The 16964-nt window shown below is 46.3% G+C and overlaps 1 protein-coding gene across 3 annotated transcripts in view; it reads left to right on the top strand.

Moving 5' to 3' along the window:
• Window positions 1-16964, top strand: part of PPIP5K1 (diphosphoinositol pentakisphosphate kinase 1) — a 45066-nt gene that overhangs the window by 13567 nt on the left and 14535 nt on the right. For all 3 annotated transcript variants that reach the window (XM_086471684.1, XM_086471683.1, XM_086471685.1), the window contains 10 exons: window positions 455-637; window positions 1551-1692; window positions 2323-2546; window positions 3553-3680; window positions 4173-4287; window positions 5732-5839; window positions 7092-7208; window positions 7530-7694; window positions 8805-8895; window positions 13998-14120. In XM_086471684.1, coding sequence (XP_086327810.1) covers window positions 455-637; window positions 1551-1692; window positions 2323-2546; window positions 3553-3680; window positions 4173-4287; window positions 5732-5839; window positions 7092-7208; window positions 7530-7694; window positions 8805-8895; window positions 13998-14120 — 1396 coding nt within the window. The remainder of the gene's footprint in view (window positions 1-454; window positions 638-1550; window positions 1693-2322; window positions 2547-3552; window positions 3681-4172; window positions 4288-5731; window positions 5840-7091; window positions 7209-7529; window positions 7695-8804; window positions 8896-13997; window positions 14121-16964) is intronic.

Raw genomic sequence — 16964 nt, 5'->3', positions numbered from 1 at the left:
TGAGTGTTTCTTGGATGAGTGCCCAGCCAGAGGAGTTATTCCTTGACTGCTGGATTTAAAAGGGGAATGAAATGTCTTTGGTGCAGTGTCGGGTGGGGGCTGGGGAGAAGACAGGTTGATCTGCGATTAAAGCTTGAGCCAAGGGGAATCCTGTGGTGACCTTAGCTGATCTTCAGAGCCTCTGCTGTATCAACATTTTCCAGCAAACTGAGCTGGCTGCTCAATGATTGCCTAGAGAGATCTGGAGCTGCTGCAGGCAGAGCTGGCCTTTTGCCTCAGATAGCTCTAGAAGCATGTCAGAGTCACTGGTGACTGTAGGTGCTGTTGCAGTAAAACTGCTCTTCGAGGGCAGCTGAGATTTCACTCCAGTTGACTGAAGGCTGGCCATGAAACGACCAGAAATATTTGTTGTTTGGTTTGTACATAGCTGAAATCTTGTCCTGTATTGCTTTAGGGTCTGCTGGCCCTGGAAGGAGAGCTGACCCCCATCCTGGTGCAAATGGTGAAAAGTGCCAATATGAACGGACTCCTAGACAGTGACAGTGATTCCCTCAGCAGCTGTCAACACAGAGTGAAGGCACGACTGCATGAAATCATGCAGAAGGATGCTCAGTTCTGTGAAGAGGATTATGAAAAGGTAATGCACCTGTGTGGCTTTATTGCTGCCTGTATCTGGAAGGAGAGTAACATTGCTCCAGTGGTTTGACATGAAGCCTGCTGGTATCTGAAGAGTAGTTTGGTTAGTCTGAGATCAGTTCTGGTCAAAATTACAGGGTATAAACAGAATTTAGGAAGGGAAAGGGCAGGTTAATAGATCCGGCCCTTCTCCAAGTGAAAATCCTGTCTTGCTGCACTGTCCCCTTCAAGAATCGTCATGGTACCTTCCTCTCCCTTTAGAAGTCCCAGTGCATTTTATTCTCATGGGTATGCTGAAAGAACAGTTCTTGTGGTTTACTGCATGCTGCCCAGAACAGTCCCAGTTGCTGTGGGCGGGGAGTACGCCTTGCCAGATTCTAGATCCATGCTCTGTGCATGTGTGAACAGATCTTTTGGTTACAAACTCTTTTGTGGTCCTATCGGTGTCTGCTAACTGCAGAGTAAAGAGCATGGGCTACATCCAGCGCAGCAGCCAATAAAAGCACTATAGCTGCTTCTCCAACAGGTCCCCAAAACTGTATTTTTCCCAGACTCCGAGATCTGATTACCGGACTGAAATCCATTACCATTAAGGAACATATTTATCACCTCAAAGAACTACTTAAAACCTCTGTGAAGCCCTTCTGCTCAAGCACAGAAGCAAAGTGAGACAAGAGTGGACATTGTAGGTGGAGGGAGGTCTGATCTGATACGAGCAGTTGTTTGCTCCCTCCGAGATTGGTCCTGAGGAAGTTTTTAAAACATGCCTAACTACCCCTAGGAATGGGCCAGCTTATTGCGCTCAGCTGGGAGCACTTTCGTACCTAATCAGAAATCAGTACAGTTGGAAAAGGCAGATGTTTTGTGTTCCCAGTTTGTAGAGATGCTAACTAACTGCTGGTGTCTTCTCTCAGCTAGCACCCACAGGCAGTGCTTCTCTGCTCAACTCCATGACATTTATCCAGAACCCAGTAGAGGTCTGTAACCAAGTGTTCACCCTGATTGAGAATCTCACCTCCCAGATACAAAAACGTCTGGAAGACCCAAAATCTGCAGGTGAGCATCAGAACTGGAAAGGATCTGGAGCAGATTCATTTATGGTTACATCTTCAGAGCTCTCGAATACCGCTATGGGTTATGTTTTTCTGTAGCAAAGGAATTCTAAAGTGAAATTCTGTGTGTGCTATTAATGTAGAAGGCTCCTATTCCACTTCTAGCTACTGTTAGAGAGAGCTGTAATGTAGAGGAAGTGATATGTGCATCTTGGGTTTAGAGTGAATGTAAACAGCAGCAGTATAGCCTGGAGAGGTATGCCTGATTTTTTTCAAGCATTTCCCAGAGGGAGGGCTCAAGATGATAAACAGCAAGTTTTTCAGTCATGATTTACTTGTGTCTAGGAACTTTCCTAGTAACAGTGCAGAGGTTTTTAAAAAGGCATCTGTGGGACATTTCACACGACTGTTGGCAGACGTAAGCCAACAGGCAAGCAGTTTCACTTTTCTCAGCTTATTGCTGCAGGTTAAACCTCCATGCAAAGGTCCAGTGGCTTTTCCAGTCTAGGATTCCTGTGGGTGACACAACAATCAGAGCCCTTCTATGCTGGGAGAAGTCAATCATAGCTGTCACTTGAAATGTATGCAGAAGTAGTCAGGATGTGAATGTGGTTTGGTGTTCTCTGCTGTCTAGACCTGCAGCTGTACCACAGTGAGACTTTAGAACTGATGCTGCAACGCTGGAGTAAGCTGGAGCGAGATTTCCGCATGAAGAATGGGCGTTATGATATCAGCAAGATCCCTGATATCTATGACTGCATCAAGTATGATGTACAGCACAACTGTGCGCTGAAACTGGAGGGCACAGCTGAACTCTTCAAACTCTCCAAAGCCCTGGCAGATGTGATCATACCCCAGGTATAGCCTGTCTTGCCTGTGTGATGATGTCTGTGGCGTCAGTTTCTGACCCTTTCCCTGTCTGTTTTTTTCTCGATTCTCTTGCACGATAACTCTCAAGGCAGCGTATCACAGGTATTTCTCGGGTACATCTCTTAGTGTTTGTATAAGGCCAAACCCATTTATGATGTAAGATGTGGCAGGGCTTGCTTCCTGGGTGAGGAATCTGTCAGAATAATGAACAGCTGATGCAGCAGCTTTTCCGTGTTCATCACGGTGCATTATAGCACAACTTCGAGCTGAGCGTGTGTGCTACAGCAACGGCCTGGTCTCCACATATGAGACTGGACAGGGAAGAGAGATTTCTGTGCTAAAGTGAAGGCTTGTTCTGGCAAGTTTGTTACTCTTGTTGGCAAAGTTGGCTTGCTTCTCACAAGTTTGTGCCCATGAACATGGGAGGGGAAAGGAGGGCCACATGCAGCAGATCTCTGTGTTCACCATTGTTCTGTCCCACTTCTGGCAGAAATCCCCCATTTATATGGGATGAGATTCTGCCAGCAAGGTCCAATTGCACTTGTGCCCATGTAGAGCAGAAGTGGTCTAAACTTTTTCACAGTGTTCCTGATGAGATGCAGTTTAGCTATTTCTAGCATAGCGCTTTAAGTTTTATCTTTGCAAATAGCAGTTGTTGCATTAATGCTCATGCCAGGTCAGCGTACAAGTTTGTGTGTTGTGAGAGGAGGTTCCCTGATGGGACTTGCACCTCTCAGCTGTTGCAAGAAGACTGACAGTCACGTCTAGACAGACTGGGATTCTTGGTGGAGTCTCTGTCCTCTGTCACCCTCTGCAATATGGGGGTGTGGGGGGAGGGAAAGAGAGAGAAAAGTACTGAGTGACATTTCCCTTTCTGTCCTTGCTTGACTGTGGTGGTGCTTGTGGACAGGACTATTGGAAGTGCAGCCTTCTTTCATGTGAGGATGTAGCAAAGAACCAGGGCTCAAGGATATCTATGGTTTTGTTCCTGCAGGAATATGGGATTAATAAGGAGGAGAAACTGGAGATTGCTATTGGCTTTTGTCTTCCTCTCATTAAAAAGATCCAGTTGGACCTACAGAGAACCCATGAAGATGAGTCTGTCAACAAACTACATCCCTTGTAAGGATTGGGCTGCATGCTGCTGCTGGTAGGGAGGGCAGCTTTGGAGCAGTGTGTGGGAGCCATGCCAGAAGAGTGTGCTGGGCTGGAAGGAGGTGCTGAACATACACTGAAGGACACACCAAAGGGAGGCATGTTGGCACTCCTAGAACCAGAAGGGAAATGGAAAGGCACACTCAGACTGCTGAGCGGGAGCAGGGTACCACAGAAGCTTAAAACCACTCTAGCTAGATGGTGGTGTCTTCATCCCCTGCAAGGGAAAAGTGCTAGTATGATGAGGCTGCCTCTGCCCCACCGTGTGTCTCCATTAGGATGCCATAAAACTTGCTGCTTCTGTGCCCAGCGCTCTCACTGTTTGTGCTGTTTCTGCTGCTCTTTGACAGTTCCTAATGTGGGGTTATCTTTTTCCATTAAGCCTGCAGAAATGCTGCTGTATGATAGATGGCAATTCATTGGCAGGCTCTGAGTAACACGGGGCCAATTTTGGTTTAGGTACTCAAGAGGAGTTCTGTCACCAGGTCGCCACGTTCGGACGCGGCTCTACTTCACCAGTGAGAGCCATGTGCACTCTCTGCTCAGTATCTTCCGCTATGGAGGGCTCCTGGATGTAAGTGTCCCAGCAATGCTCACAGAGTAAGACTCCCTGCTTTTTTTTGGTGGCCCTTTCCATGGTGGACAGTGTATGTTTGTAGGTTGCCCCTCTAGCCAGCTCCCCCAGTAATGACGTGCATCAGTGGCCTCTGGCCAACTCCATCTCTGCTGTGTTTGCATGCTGCGGCTTCCTGCCTTTCTGGCATGTAGGAGGAGTGTTCTTCCTCAGTCCTGACACTGCCTGCCTTGCTTGTACAGAGGCATGTTTTCTCCAAGAGCTGTCCTGCTGGTTTCAGATGAGTAGACGCTTACCCATGTAGGAGAATAGCAGGACGAGGCAACAGGGATGAGAGAATGTCTCTCTTCCTGCTTCCTTCGGTTCTTTGTTTCAGCAGCTTGGCCCTGTTATTTAGTGAATTTCTATCAATTCAAAGTAAAAAAAGTCAGTTTGCTTGCAGAGGAAGTGACTGAGATTGCAAATGCATAGGGGATGCTCTCTACCAGAGGGAGAGATGATGTATTTTTAGGGGACTAACTCATCCAATCCAACCTTCACTTTCTCTCATAACCTGCTTCCTGAAGGAACTGGTATACAGTCCCTGAGAAAAGCTCTGCCTTAGACTCCTCGAGAGTCTCTCTGAGTTATCTTCCCATTTTTAAGTATGGTTTTCTGAAATGCTTTGAGAGTCTGGGCGTGCTTAGCAGGCATGATTTCTGATGTCTGTGGAAGCTCAGTGTATCTGTAGGCAGTGGTCATGCAAGTACCTCTGAACTGCTTACTGAATAAGATGCCACTTTGTTCCCCAACTTGAGTGTCAGAGGATGCTGTTTCCAGCACAGGGATATCGGGCTGCACCTGGGTTTGTTTCTACCGCTAGGGTTCTTTTCATGTCTATCAAGGTGGTGAGATGCTCCACAGCAGCACGAGTGGCACTTCAGGTCCAGCCATTCCCTAGCAGGGCTGGGAAACAGTGAGAGGTGGGCTGCCCTGCCTTGTGGAGTCCAGCGTGGCTCTGTAGACTTTTTCATTCAGTGTCATGTAAAAGCAGCTTCACCTGATCCTTTATTTAGCACAAGTTTGTCCCCTGTGCTTTTTTTGAGATTTCTCTAAAATACTCCGTTCTGCAGGCCACTATTTGACAATGACTATGTCTGGGAACCTGCTGTGGGTTATGCTTTTCTCTGGTCAGCATGGCATAGGGGGCTTGCAGCTGGATGTGCTCAGATGTGCACGTGGATTTTATGGGTAGCTGTAGTGTCCCTCTATGCAGTTGCTCCTTACTGTAAGCACCCTGCCCTCATTGCAAGGTCATCTCTCTTCATGCAAGTTGAGCAAGGTGGTTTCTGCCCTGATGATGTTGTTATCTTGTGGAGAGACAAACTCTCAGACCCATTTCACTGAATGCTGCAAGGTATCTGCTGTTGCTTATTCCATGCGCCTGTTTATGTGTATATATCAGGAAAACAAAGACCAGCAGTGGAAGAGAGCCATGGACTATTTGAGTGCTATCTCAGAGCTGAACTACATGACCCAGATTGTTATCATGCTCTACGAGGACAACAACAAGGTGAGGGGTATAGCTGTAGGATGAAATCCTTCCCGCCACAATGCAAGGCACAGTCCCAGAGAGATTTCAGCTGGGAAGTTTGTAACCTGAGCGTTCTCTGCTTGTGGATAAAGATGGATGGATCATTAACACAACTGCTAGATTTTATTTTTCGGTGGGAGGCAGTGACCCAGTTAATGCTTGTTACTTGTAAGCGGAATGCCACCCTGAGCACTAGTGCCAAACTTAAGTAATCAATACTATCTATTTTAAAGGATTTCCTAAAGCAAAATAGTTTGCTATTTTTTAATATTAATTACAAATGAACAGTAGGAAAAAAATAAATAAAAACAAATTATATTTGGCAGTTTTTTAAACTATATCTAGAAAACATCCAGAAATTCCATATTTGTAAACTTTTTTATTTTAAAAATATACTGATATCTTTGAGAAGTAAAGAGAATCATTTAAAAACCAGTCAAAATGTGGAAGCTGATAGTGATGACCGTGAGAAGGTTTGGCACCAAATTGCACGTACTGAATCCCAGGTCCTGTGACTCAGGTCCTGTACTGCAGGAGGTTGTAGTGGGTAAGGGCAGCATTCTCCTTCCTCCATACGCTACAGAGTTAGAATCTTGTATTCACAGAGCTGATGTGGGGTTTTAATGGTAGAAGTGAACTATTTCCTAGTGCTGTTTGTCAAAAAAAACCCCAAAACCTCTGAACAGAGCTCATAAAAGTAGTGTAAACTTTTGGGTTTGCATTATTGGTGCCAGATACTGCAAAAGCTCTGGCTTTCCTTGGAAAAAAAAAAAGAAAAATATTAGAGACGGTTACTTAAGTCGTGGATTAAACCCTGGTCCAGCAGGGAACCAATCTCTCCCTGCCTCAGTGTGTGCTAGTATTGCAACAGGAGTGGATTGCCAGGGGCTATATTTTAGGTTTATGTGTGTGTATATATATATATGTATATACACACACACACACACATACAGCCCGATTCTGTTTTAGTTCTCTGGTGGCTGTTGTCACAAAATAACAACAACTTGAATGCCTCAGCTTTGTGCTAATAAGGACTGTCCTTTTGGATGAGACAAACCCAGAGCCATTATGTTCGTGGTTTCTTGTTGCTTTTGCTTTCCTTCCAAAAGGATGCGCTTGGGATGCGTGCTGCACCAGCATGGCAGGGTGGCCCAGGTCCAGACCGTAATCTACACTGACAGTGGGACTGATTTGTATGTATTTACTTATTCCCTGTGCCGCATGTTCACAGGACCCATCTTCAGAAGAGCGTTTCCATGTGGAGCTGCATTTCAGCCCTGGCGTGAAAGGCTGTGAGGAAGAGAGGAACGTACCCACGGGGTTTGGCTTTCGACCTGCCTCTGCAGAGGTGAGCCCGCTGCCTGGACGCAGGCTGCCCTGCCTGCTGGGAACGTGGCGAGCGCAGGCCTGTCCACAGCCTTGCTGCTTTACCAGGCTCTGCACCGTGCAGTCTCCAGCAGCAAATTCTCCTCTGACCTTCCCGTTGTGCCTGTGGGCTGTTAGCAGGTTGTGTTCCCTGCCTAACTGCAGGGGTTTGTCAGGGCCGTCTTTGAGAACGCTGGTATCCTCCCAAGCTCAGCAGAGCTGGGAGATCCAGGGCTGGAGTCAGTGCCTGGGCAGTGCTTGCAAAGGCCACGTGCCTGTAGGTGTCAATATTTCCTTACTGCAGAACGAGGACAAGAAAGCAGACCAAGGCAGTCTGGAGGACCTCTCCAAAGAGAAGGTCATCGATGAACCAGACCGTGCACCACAAAGGTCTCCCCAGCCTTCCGAGCCGGTCAGCATTCAGCGAAGATCACCGCTGATCAGGAACAGGAAGACGGGGTCCATGGAGGTAACAATGTCGTGGTTGCTTTTGGTAGTTCTAATGAAGGACTTTTGCTTGGTTTTGGTTTCCTGGCATTCCTTTTCATGTGCCAGAGTTTGAGTTGATTTTGGGAAGGGATCTGCAGAAGTTAAGGAAGGGATTTTTTTTTTAAAGTCAGACCTCCCAAACTTCTCCTTATTGAGAAGGATGGGGGAACACAGGTTAGAGAAACTGATGAGGATGAGCAAGTAAGTATATGCTTGAGAAATGCAAGAATTGTTTGGATTACATGCTCTGTAGAAGCATCAGTGTAACCAGCTATGAGGTTGCATGCATTCTCTTCACCTAGCTGTGGTGACATCTTTGTCTTCCCTTAGGCTCCAGCCTTTGCCTCTCGCAGTTCAGCCCCACATTTCGTGTTCCTGTCTCCCATCTAAGATCTCCTGCAAACTGGAGGTCCCAGCTAACTGGCGGGTTCATTACAGAGTGTTTAAACTGTCCCATTCATTGATCTGCTGAAGTATCAAAGATCAGTTTTACTGTTCTTACTTCTCTCCTTCAGGGCTGTTAACGTGTCATAAGGCTGGCTTCACGGTCAGCAGGTAGCTGGCACCTTCAGAGCGCTCTAGAATTGCCCTTCCTTTTGCAGGGGTTTCACAGGCGTTTTTGCTATCCGTGTTCTGAACCTGTGAAAGCAGTGTTCAGGCTTGAGGTGTTGTTAGCTGGCTTCCGTCTCTGTGTCACTCATGATGATCACATCGTGTGAGTGAGTGCGTGGAGCACTCGGGGGCTCTTTGCAGGCACCTGCTAAGTTAAAGGGGATATACTTTCCTGCTGCTAAAGAAGGAAGTCTATGTCCCAGTGATCCTAGCAAGAGTCTTGGAACACAAGGAGCTCGGTACAGGAGTCCCTTCATACTTTTGAAATCTTCACTGTTCCACAGCCCAACACAAACTTGAAATTAAAACTGAGCATGCACTGTCACAATCTTGGCATATGAGTACATTTATGCTTCTTGAAAATTGTGATTTTTAGGGAAGAGATGTACTTTTCTTTACCTTCAATTAATGTATAATGGCTTTTGAGACCAGCGGGTAACTTAGAGCACGACACTGATTATACTGTCTGTCTTTGCAGGTGCTATCTGAGTCTTCTTCCAAATCAGGAGGTTATCGCCTCTTCAGCACTTACTCCAGGCAGTCTTCTGAGATGAAGCAAAGTGGCTTAGGTACTGTACTTGACCTGTAACCAGCCTGCTCGCCTGTACCTCTGTATTTCTGTGGGCATCTGTCTGTCTCTCCACGTATACATCTGGCTTAAGTTCCTCGTATGTCTCTCTGTGTGTATTATGTCTTCTTTTAGTGTTACTGTGTAGACCACTGTAGAGACTATCTTATTGCATCTCCTTTTGCGTATGATCTTCTCCTTCAGCTTCTAGCAACAGAAGATGCACTTTCCATCCTTTATAGTACGGGAGCAACAGAGCAAGCTGTGCACTTGCAGGTTGGCCTTCTGGTTCCATGTTGCTGTCATTGGTTACACCATTTCTGAAGTTAGGAGGAGGAGATGTTTTTCTGTGAGAACTAGTTTGCGCTCTGTTTGGCAAAACAGCAGTTTATGTGCGAAGCTGCTCGTAACAGTTACAACAGTAACAATAAGACTGTTGTATTTCTACCTTCACTTCATAAAGATCTCTTGTACGGAACAGATCTGTCATCTGCAACGGTGTTTGACAGCTCTCTAATTGAGCTGTTTAGCCATTCTTTGCATGGTAGCCAGCAGAAGAGAATGTTTCGGGGCACTTGGTGTTCTCTGCCTGTCTTTGAGAGTACTATTCCCTGTCACCCTAACCTAAACTATGTCTTAATAGTTGAAATCCTTCCTGAAATATTTTTGCTAAAGCAAGATCTATTTGGAAACTGAAAAGCTGTCTTTGCTGTCATGAGGTTCAAAGATAGCTGTGAAACCCAGATCTTGCAGATGACTAATAAGCACCAGGAGGTGGAAATGCTCGAGTTATGCCCACTTTCTTTTTTAAAACCATTTTGAATTGTGGCATGACCATAAACTTGCAGCAGGTCTGACTCATCAGTTCTTCACTCTGTTGTGTGGACATCCTGCAGCCAAGAGATTTCTGAAAGGCATGGTCATTTCTTTGTCACTTTTGAATGAGCTGCTGCTTTGGAAGCTAATTCTTACCAAGTAAAGGGAATTTTCTTCGTAGTTAGGAAGTATCCCTGGAATCTGCCAGCTATGCTCCCAACCAGTTGGAAAAATCCAAGAAGGAATGGCTGACGCATATTATGTTCGTAAAGGCGCAAGAGCCTTGGCCATAGTGGGTTTTGAATGTGCTATTTCGTGTGGTGCATCTACTTACTTCTGCCTTTCCACAGACCACCCGCAGGAGTAAGTAAGCTGTAAGAGACTTACTTATGCTTGAAGAAACCTGCGATTGTTCTGTGAATACATGGGAATCAATACAAGAATTCCTGAGATGGCACACAGTCAAAGAAGTGCATCTGCTTGGGGAGTTACTGAGTACATCAAATGCTACACGCAAACTGTCTTTACTGTTACCAGAAGGCGTGTGCTCTGGATATTACAGCCTATTAACTGCAGCCTTTCCCAGGCTTCTGAAGAATGTCTGTTTTGGCAATAGGGGAGGCTACTGCTCCCCTGAACACTTGTGCACTGCTATTTTTCCTTGACAACACAATTTGAAATGTGATCCCAGCCGGTTTAATTTCAGATTCTTGCCTGACTTGCCTTGCTGGGAAGCCTGTGCTGGTCACTCTCCCAACTGTGGGAGACAAAACTTTGAGTAGGAATTGACAGACCTGATCTGTGACAGTAGACCTCATCTGGATACTCAATCCAGCCATCATTCTTCTCTACAGAGTCTTGCAGGTGCAGACACAGAAGGGTTGAGCAGGAGGGGCCTGTGGTGCAACCCAGCCTGCACAATCCCTGGTTATCCGGATGTCTGTGTTTCTGTGAATTTCTCCTAACCTGAGAGCTGTTAAGAAGAATGATGCCTCTTTACCTGTAAAAGTCAAGCACTTCAGGGAATCTTCTTCCTTTCCTGCTTGTTTTGTGGAAATCTATTGTCTTCCCCCTTTAGGATCTGAAATGTGCTCTCCCTGTGAGAAATAATACAGAACTCACAGGAGCTTGAACTTTGGCTTTAATACTTGTCTCAGCAGCTCTGCTATGAGGGGGTTCATTCAGCTACTGAATGCTGTTTCTGAGCTTTTCTGAAGTTGACCCTATCTCCTGTTGCCTGGCCTTGTCAGTGGGTGGCTATCGTTATCTCTGGGAGAATGGATTCTGTGGGAGAAGGTCTGTTCAGACACAACCTCTTGTGTTAAGGCATCCAAGAGTTGGGAGCAGGACAGAGCTCCCATAGTAACCCTGCTGCCATACCTGCCAGAACTGTGTCTTTACTTTAGTTTGAAAAATGCCTTGAAATGTCTGTGTGGAAGAGGGGCAGGCTGCAGCTTGCTTTGTCTATGCTTGGAGTATGCCATGTTTTTCTGGGCAGGAGCAAGTGCATTGTTGTCGATTGCCTGCAATAGCATGTATGCTTCTAGCTTGGGAAGCTTAGGGAAGTTTCAGTGCCTTTCTTTGCTTGCAAGAACACTTTTAAATGGGGTAAAATCACTCCTTGCTGTTTGAGCGGTAGAGGTGGTGTATTGCCGGTGGGCACAAAGCTTTGTGCTGAGACTCCCATAGGGAAATAAGGGATGTCCATTTTTTAAACGTCTGAAACATTGCATGTACATCTGAAAATTAAATACACAGAAAAGATCCAGCACATACAGTCATTTCTAGCAAATGTTGCTACATCTTAAATCCAAATGGCCAGTATACCATTATGTTTTCTAGGATGTGTGTGTATACTTTGGCTACAGTGGTCTCCTAGAGTTCGCTGTAGACAGTTGCTGTCGTCCATAGAGTCATCTTTGTAAGTTCTCTTCTGGCTTAAGGGCGCTAACAAAATGCCTCTGTCCACTGTAGGACAGAAGAAACATGGGGGTATCCGTAGCTTAATGATTAGTGGCACAAGGTTGCTCAAGATAGAAAGTCATAAAAATCTTCTGTTCTATTTTTGTCTGCCAGTAAATAAGTCTGGTTTTTTTTTTTGTCGTTTGTTTGTTTGTTTTTATGCCATGGAATGATGATTAGGAGCATCATCGTGGCTGCTACTTGACAAAATTTTGCTTACATTCTGTCAGACTCTGGTTCATACTGAGTCAGCACTGAGTTTCAGTTTAAGGCATTAGGAGGAAATTTTCTAAGACTTGTGTATCAGTCACCCTGCAGGCGAGAGTTCTTTGTCTGTTTGTCCAAGGGCATGTATGTGCTAACCTGTCCTGTGGAAAGCTACCAGCAGTGTCACAGTGGTGGAGCAGCTTAAGTTCAGTGCATAGGAGAACCCTTTTGGTCATCCCCGACTCTTCCCAGGAGCAGACGTCGTCAGCTTAGACTGAGCCTCCATGTGAGTAGCTCAAAACTCGGGATCTGTGTGTGTTCTCCAAAGAAGCTCTGACTAAAGTAGAGGTTTGCAGAGAAAGAGCTGGGGGCCTGAAAAGCAACGAGTGGACATGAGGCAGCAGGCAGTGTGTCCGTACACCAAGGAGGGCCAACGGCTTGCTTTGCTGGATTAGCAGGAGTACAGCCGTCAGGCTGGGGAATTTGGTTATTCCCCTCTGTTCACCTCTTGTGAGATGTGTCTGAAGTACTGCTGTCCTGTCCAGGGCTCCCTAGTGTGGGTGTAGTGGGTGCAAGCCCATTAAGGGGCAATGAAGGTGGATGGAGGCTGGAGCTCGTGACCTTGGAGGAGAAGCTGAGAGAGCGGGGCTTGTTCAGATCAGACACTGTGGGGAGTGGAGACCCGAATGCTGTTCCAGCCACCTAAATGTGAGGTTACAGAGAAGATGGGGACAGACTGTCTTCAGGTGCATGGTGACAGGACGAGAACCAACAGACACAAGTTGCAGCATGGGAAATTCCAGTTAGCTAAGAAGAACAAATTTTTCAGCATGAACGTGCCAGATCCTGGAACAGAGGCCCAGAGCGGTTGTGAAATCTCCTTTCTAGGAGGTATTCAAAACTTGACTGGACAAACCCTCATGAGCTGATCAAGTTGGCCCTGCTGGGACTTTCAGAAAAGAGGCCTCCTTCCCACCTAAATTGTGCTATGATGCTGTAGTTTAGAACCAAGAGCTGCTTGCAATATAGGCAGGATCTTTTTAACAGTAGTAACAGTTCCAGTTAAATACTGATAGGCAGTATGTCAGGTTTTCTGCCTTGGCAGACAAGGTGGAACAAGAACAACCTGCTTGTTTCTGGAAGCCTTTTGTATGTGGGAGTAACGTTGTTTTTAGCAGTTGGTACTCTCAGTACAGAATTCAGCATCAAGACAGTTTAGCAGAGAATTTATAGCCAACCAGTGGCTTTGTCTGGCCCATAATAGGGTTTTTTCTCGCTCGCAATTGCTTTCCTCAGTCAAAAGAATCCTGTTTCAAATGCCTGATGTTCCCTAAATATCACATAAAGTCAAGTCACTCTACAGAACACTGTGCCTTGGAGAAGCTAGCACCAGCAGTTGCCAAAGCCACTGGTATCAGGTTGCCCTCCTGTGCATGAGACCATCTTGCATGCCCTATTCCTCGCCATAGGGTAAGCAAAGTTCCATGCTGTGTGTGCATCTGGTGCTTTGCGAGGGTGGGTCACGGAACAACTGGAGCTACTCTGGAGTAGCAAGACGTGACCAAGGCGATATGAAATATTGTCTGGGCAGCAGTTTGTGAAAGGAAGCTCTCTGATCACGTTGCTTTCCTTACTGCTTGACAGAGTTACTAGTCCAGATTTGCCGATCAACAGATCAGGCAGTCCTTTCTTCTTCTTGGTATCCTACAGAAAAAGGAGTTTTCCAAAGAGAAGGGGCAGAAGAGCAGAGAAATGTTGCCCTGTGACAGGAACATCAGTGATTTGGCATCCTGGCTTTTCTGACATGAGTTTGTAGATTTGCTGACCAGAGGGTGTCAAAGTGATTCTCCTACATCAGGGCAAGAAAGCCAAATGGAAATAAACCCCTGGATGTAGTTCAGAGCTTTCCTGGTACTGGGTTTTGGGCTACCTGTTGTGTATTTGGCACTACTGAATTTAGAATGGGGAGTACTGCCTCCCTATGCTCCCCAGCATAATTTTTTTTTCCTGAGATTGCCTGCGAAGTGGCCAGTTCATTCCTCATTCTTTGACTAACCCTGCTTTTCTGTAGTTGCATGCAATGGAGATATAATACTAACACCTTCCATGCCTTTCCAGGGTCACAATGCACCGGCCTGTTTAGCACCACTGTGCTGGGAGGCTCCTCCAGTGCCCCCAACCTCCAGGACTACGCACGCAGCCATGGCAAAAAGTTTGCCAGCAGCCTGACATACAAAGACGGTATGTGTGTTCCCTGTGCAGCAGGTGGTTAATTTGTGGACTTTGGTGTCTCAGGATGCTGCTGAGGCAAAGACTTAGACTGCTGAGAAGAATGATAGTTGAATGAGTATATTCCCCGCACCTACAGTAATGCATTTTATCACGTCCCAAGAAAGCGTGATCCTTGCTAGGACAAGACAGGAGCTGACATTGTGCAAGGAGTTTTATGCTGATGTATGGTATTGCTGGGGTCTGATTTTGGTCTGACTTTTTAATACTACTTGCTGTTGTGGAGGAGGATTTGTTGGTCTAGATATTAAATAGGTTTGTCCTGGTATGGAAACCCAGTAGAGCACGTCATCTTGTTTGCCTTGGTGATCTTGCTGATGCTAAATGAAGCTTTTGTGGAGACAGTAATCCTCACCCTACAGAAGATGGAGCCATCCCAAAGCAGAATAATATGCTTGGGGGTGGTTAAGATGGGTACTAGAGTAAGGCTGAGCACACAGAAGAGTCCGGGGTAGCTGTCAGAAAGCAAGTGCAATATGCCTGAAACGCTTGAGGTAAGTGGGATACTTGGATGAAATGCTGAAAAAGGGCTGGAAAGTCTAGTTATTGTGCAGTTCTGCAGAAACCGCCTTGAAGTTCAGCAAGACAATCTGGTAAAATGTATTTGGGTCATTAGTACAACTGTCGCCCGAGGCACATGGGTGGAGGGGTGTTGCCAGCTGCAGACTGATCTGCAGTTAGTACTAGTGTATTATGCATTGAGAAGCAGAGAGCGTGTTGCTGCTTTCAAGGAAATTGGAGCACAGGGAAAGACTGAGGTATCCTGGAGGAGGGATGTAATGCACAAGTGCGAGTGTCTGTTGCAATCCCCGTAAGAGAGGCACTCGGACTCTGTGAGTGCCGGTTAACACCATTGGTTGGGATGCTGAGTTGAGCCTCATTGAACAAACTGCTCCGTGGGGAGGATCTGCGCAGCGTGCTGTGCCTTGGTTGGAAATCCACCTGATGTTGCACAACTTGGGCTTCCCAGCATCTGAGTGGATATGAGATTATCTGTCCTCCCTTTTTGCTTTTTGTGTTAGTTCAAACAAATGATATTTTAATCCGTACTTTATAGAGTCTGAGTACCTTTCTTACTGGGATCGTGACGAACACTAGCACTGGTGGATTACAAGGTGGGGAGATGATTAAGGCAGTAATTTGAGGCCTCTGGGGGAAACAAGAGGTTGGTTCATTTGGATTTTTGTCCAGTTTAGAGGCAAGGAAAATGGCCTAGCAAATCAGAGTGGAAAGGTGCTATCCAGTCCTCAGACCTCCTGGAACCTCGTGAATGCTGTTGTACTGAGACCATTACACATACTGGCTTGCTGCACTGCTTTCACTGTGTAAGAGAAAGCTGTGTTGCTTCTCACCTCCTCAGGGAGCTTGCTAGCACACAGCAGGCTGTGAGTGATAGAGACAGGGAGGGTGAACTGGCAGGGTTTAAAACCCTCCTGTACCAGTCTGAGCTGCTCAAGGCAGCAAGTGCTGGCTACTAATAGGTCCCAGAATAAGCCCGTGGTGTTTGGCATGAGACCGGGGTATGAATACCAGGAGAGCCACTGAAAAGGCCAGCAAGGGCTCTGGCTGCTTTTCTTCCATAACCCTGCAAGCAGCATGAATCCAGTGCAGGACTAATTCTCGGGGAAAAGCATCAAAGACTGCTTTTGCTCTGTACCCAGCCGTGAACAGAACAGGTTCTGCCCAGTCCTGGTGCTGTGCTGCCTTCCTTTGTGGGCTGTGTAGCAAGAGTGTGCCTGCAGCTGGCTACTTGCAGTCAAGGTCCAGAGCAGAGTCCTGCTGCATTAGCCTAAATTCAGTGACAAGGTCTCTGCATGCTGAGACACAGTTGTACCATCAAGGACTTAAAAGGCAGACTTATTTAAGTAGTGTATGACTAACATAGCCCAGAATTATTCATCTTGACGTTACACTTTTTTTTTTCATGTTTCTTAGTGTGCTATGGCACCCTGTGCTGCCAGCGCCTTGCTGCAATAAGAGCAATTCTGAGGAAGAAGCGGGGGGCTTAGGAAACCAAGTAGGAGGCAGAAGGGTGTTTAGCTTCTGGGGAAGGTAGTTTGGAATGTGAAATAAGCCCTTGATCTGCATGTTCCTGCTTGAATGAGCAGCAATGAAATGCTGAACAGTGACATTTAAACCAAACATCACTAGAACTGAATACAGTAAGTGACACAGCAGCTACAGCGGACTCTTGGAGTACTTTTGTATCAAGGTCTTTTTCATGGTCATGAGGCTAATAACGTTTAAAAGCCTTCAGATTCTGGAGCACATCTTTGCACGAACTCTGGAATTTTTTCATGGCTGTAATGCTTCAAGGTGTGGTGCATGGCTTACAGCACTTCATGAAAGAGTTGCTCAAGTGAAGTTATAACGGCCCTTGTTTCTGAAGTCTTTTTTGCTTGGGTCTGGAAGAGGGCTAAGGAGCACTTCAGTGGGAAGTTGTGTTCCAACCGCAGGTTGAGGGAAGGTCCGCTGATGGTTGTGATTTGAAATTGGCCTGTGTGAAGCCAGGGATCCAGTAAGCTGTGTTGCAGTACCAGTTAAATTGATGTGCTGTAAAGGCAAGGGGAAGATGTGGGGTGGAATGGAGGTGGGTACCAGCTGGCTGACTGCAGCTCCAGGACTTGGACAGCATGTGTAGGGAAGATTGTCATATTATATTTGTTGAGTTTAAAGGAAGAAAAACAATTTTTAGGGCTGTTATGGTGGTGAAGGAAATTGCAGCAAGTTTGAGAGCTGTTTTAAATATATTATTTGGCTAAGTCAGTGGATGTAGCTAGAGAAGCACAGCGGGGG

This window comes from Leptosomus discolor, chromosome 11 (genome assembly GCF_034619465.1).
Source record: "Leptosomus discolor isolate bLepDis1 chromosome 11, bLepDis1.hap2, whole genome shotgun sequence".
In the NCBI taxonomy this organism is placed as follows: Eukaryota; Metazoa; Chordata; class Aves; order Leptosomiformes; family Leptosomidae; genus Leptosomus; species Leptosomus discolor.
Note: the sequence above shows the minus strand (reverse complement) of the source record. Positions and strands in the feature narration are given on the sequence as shown.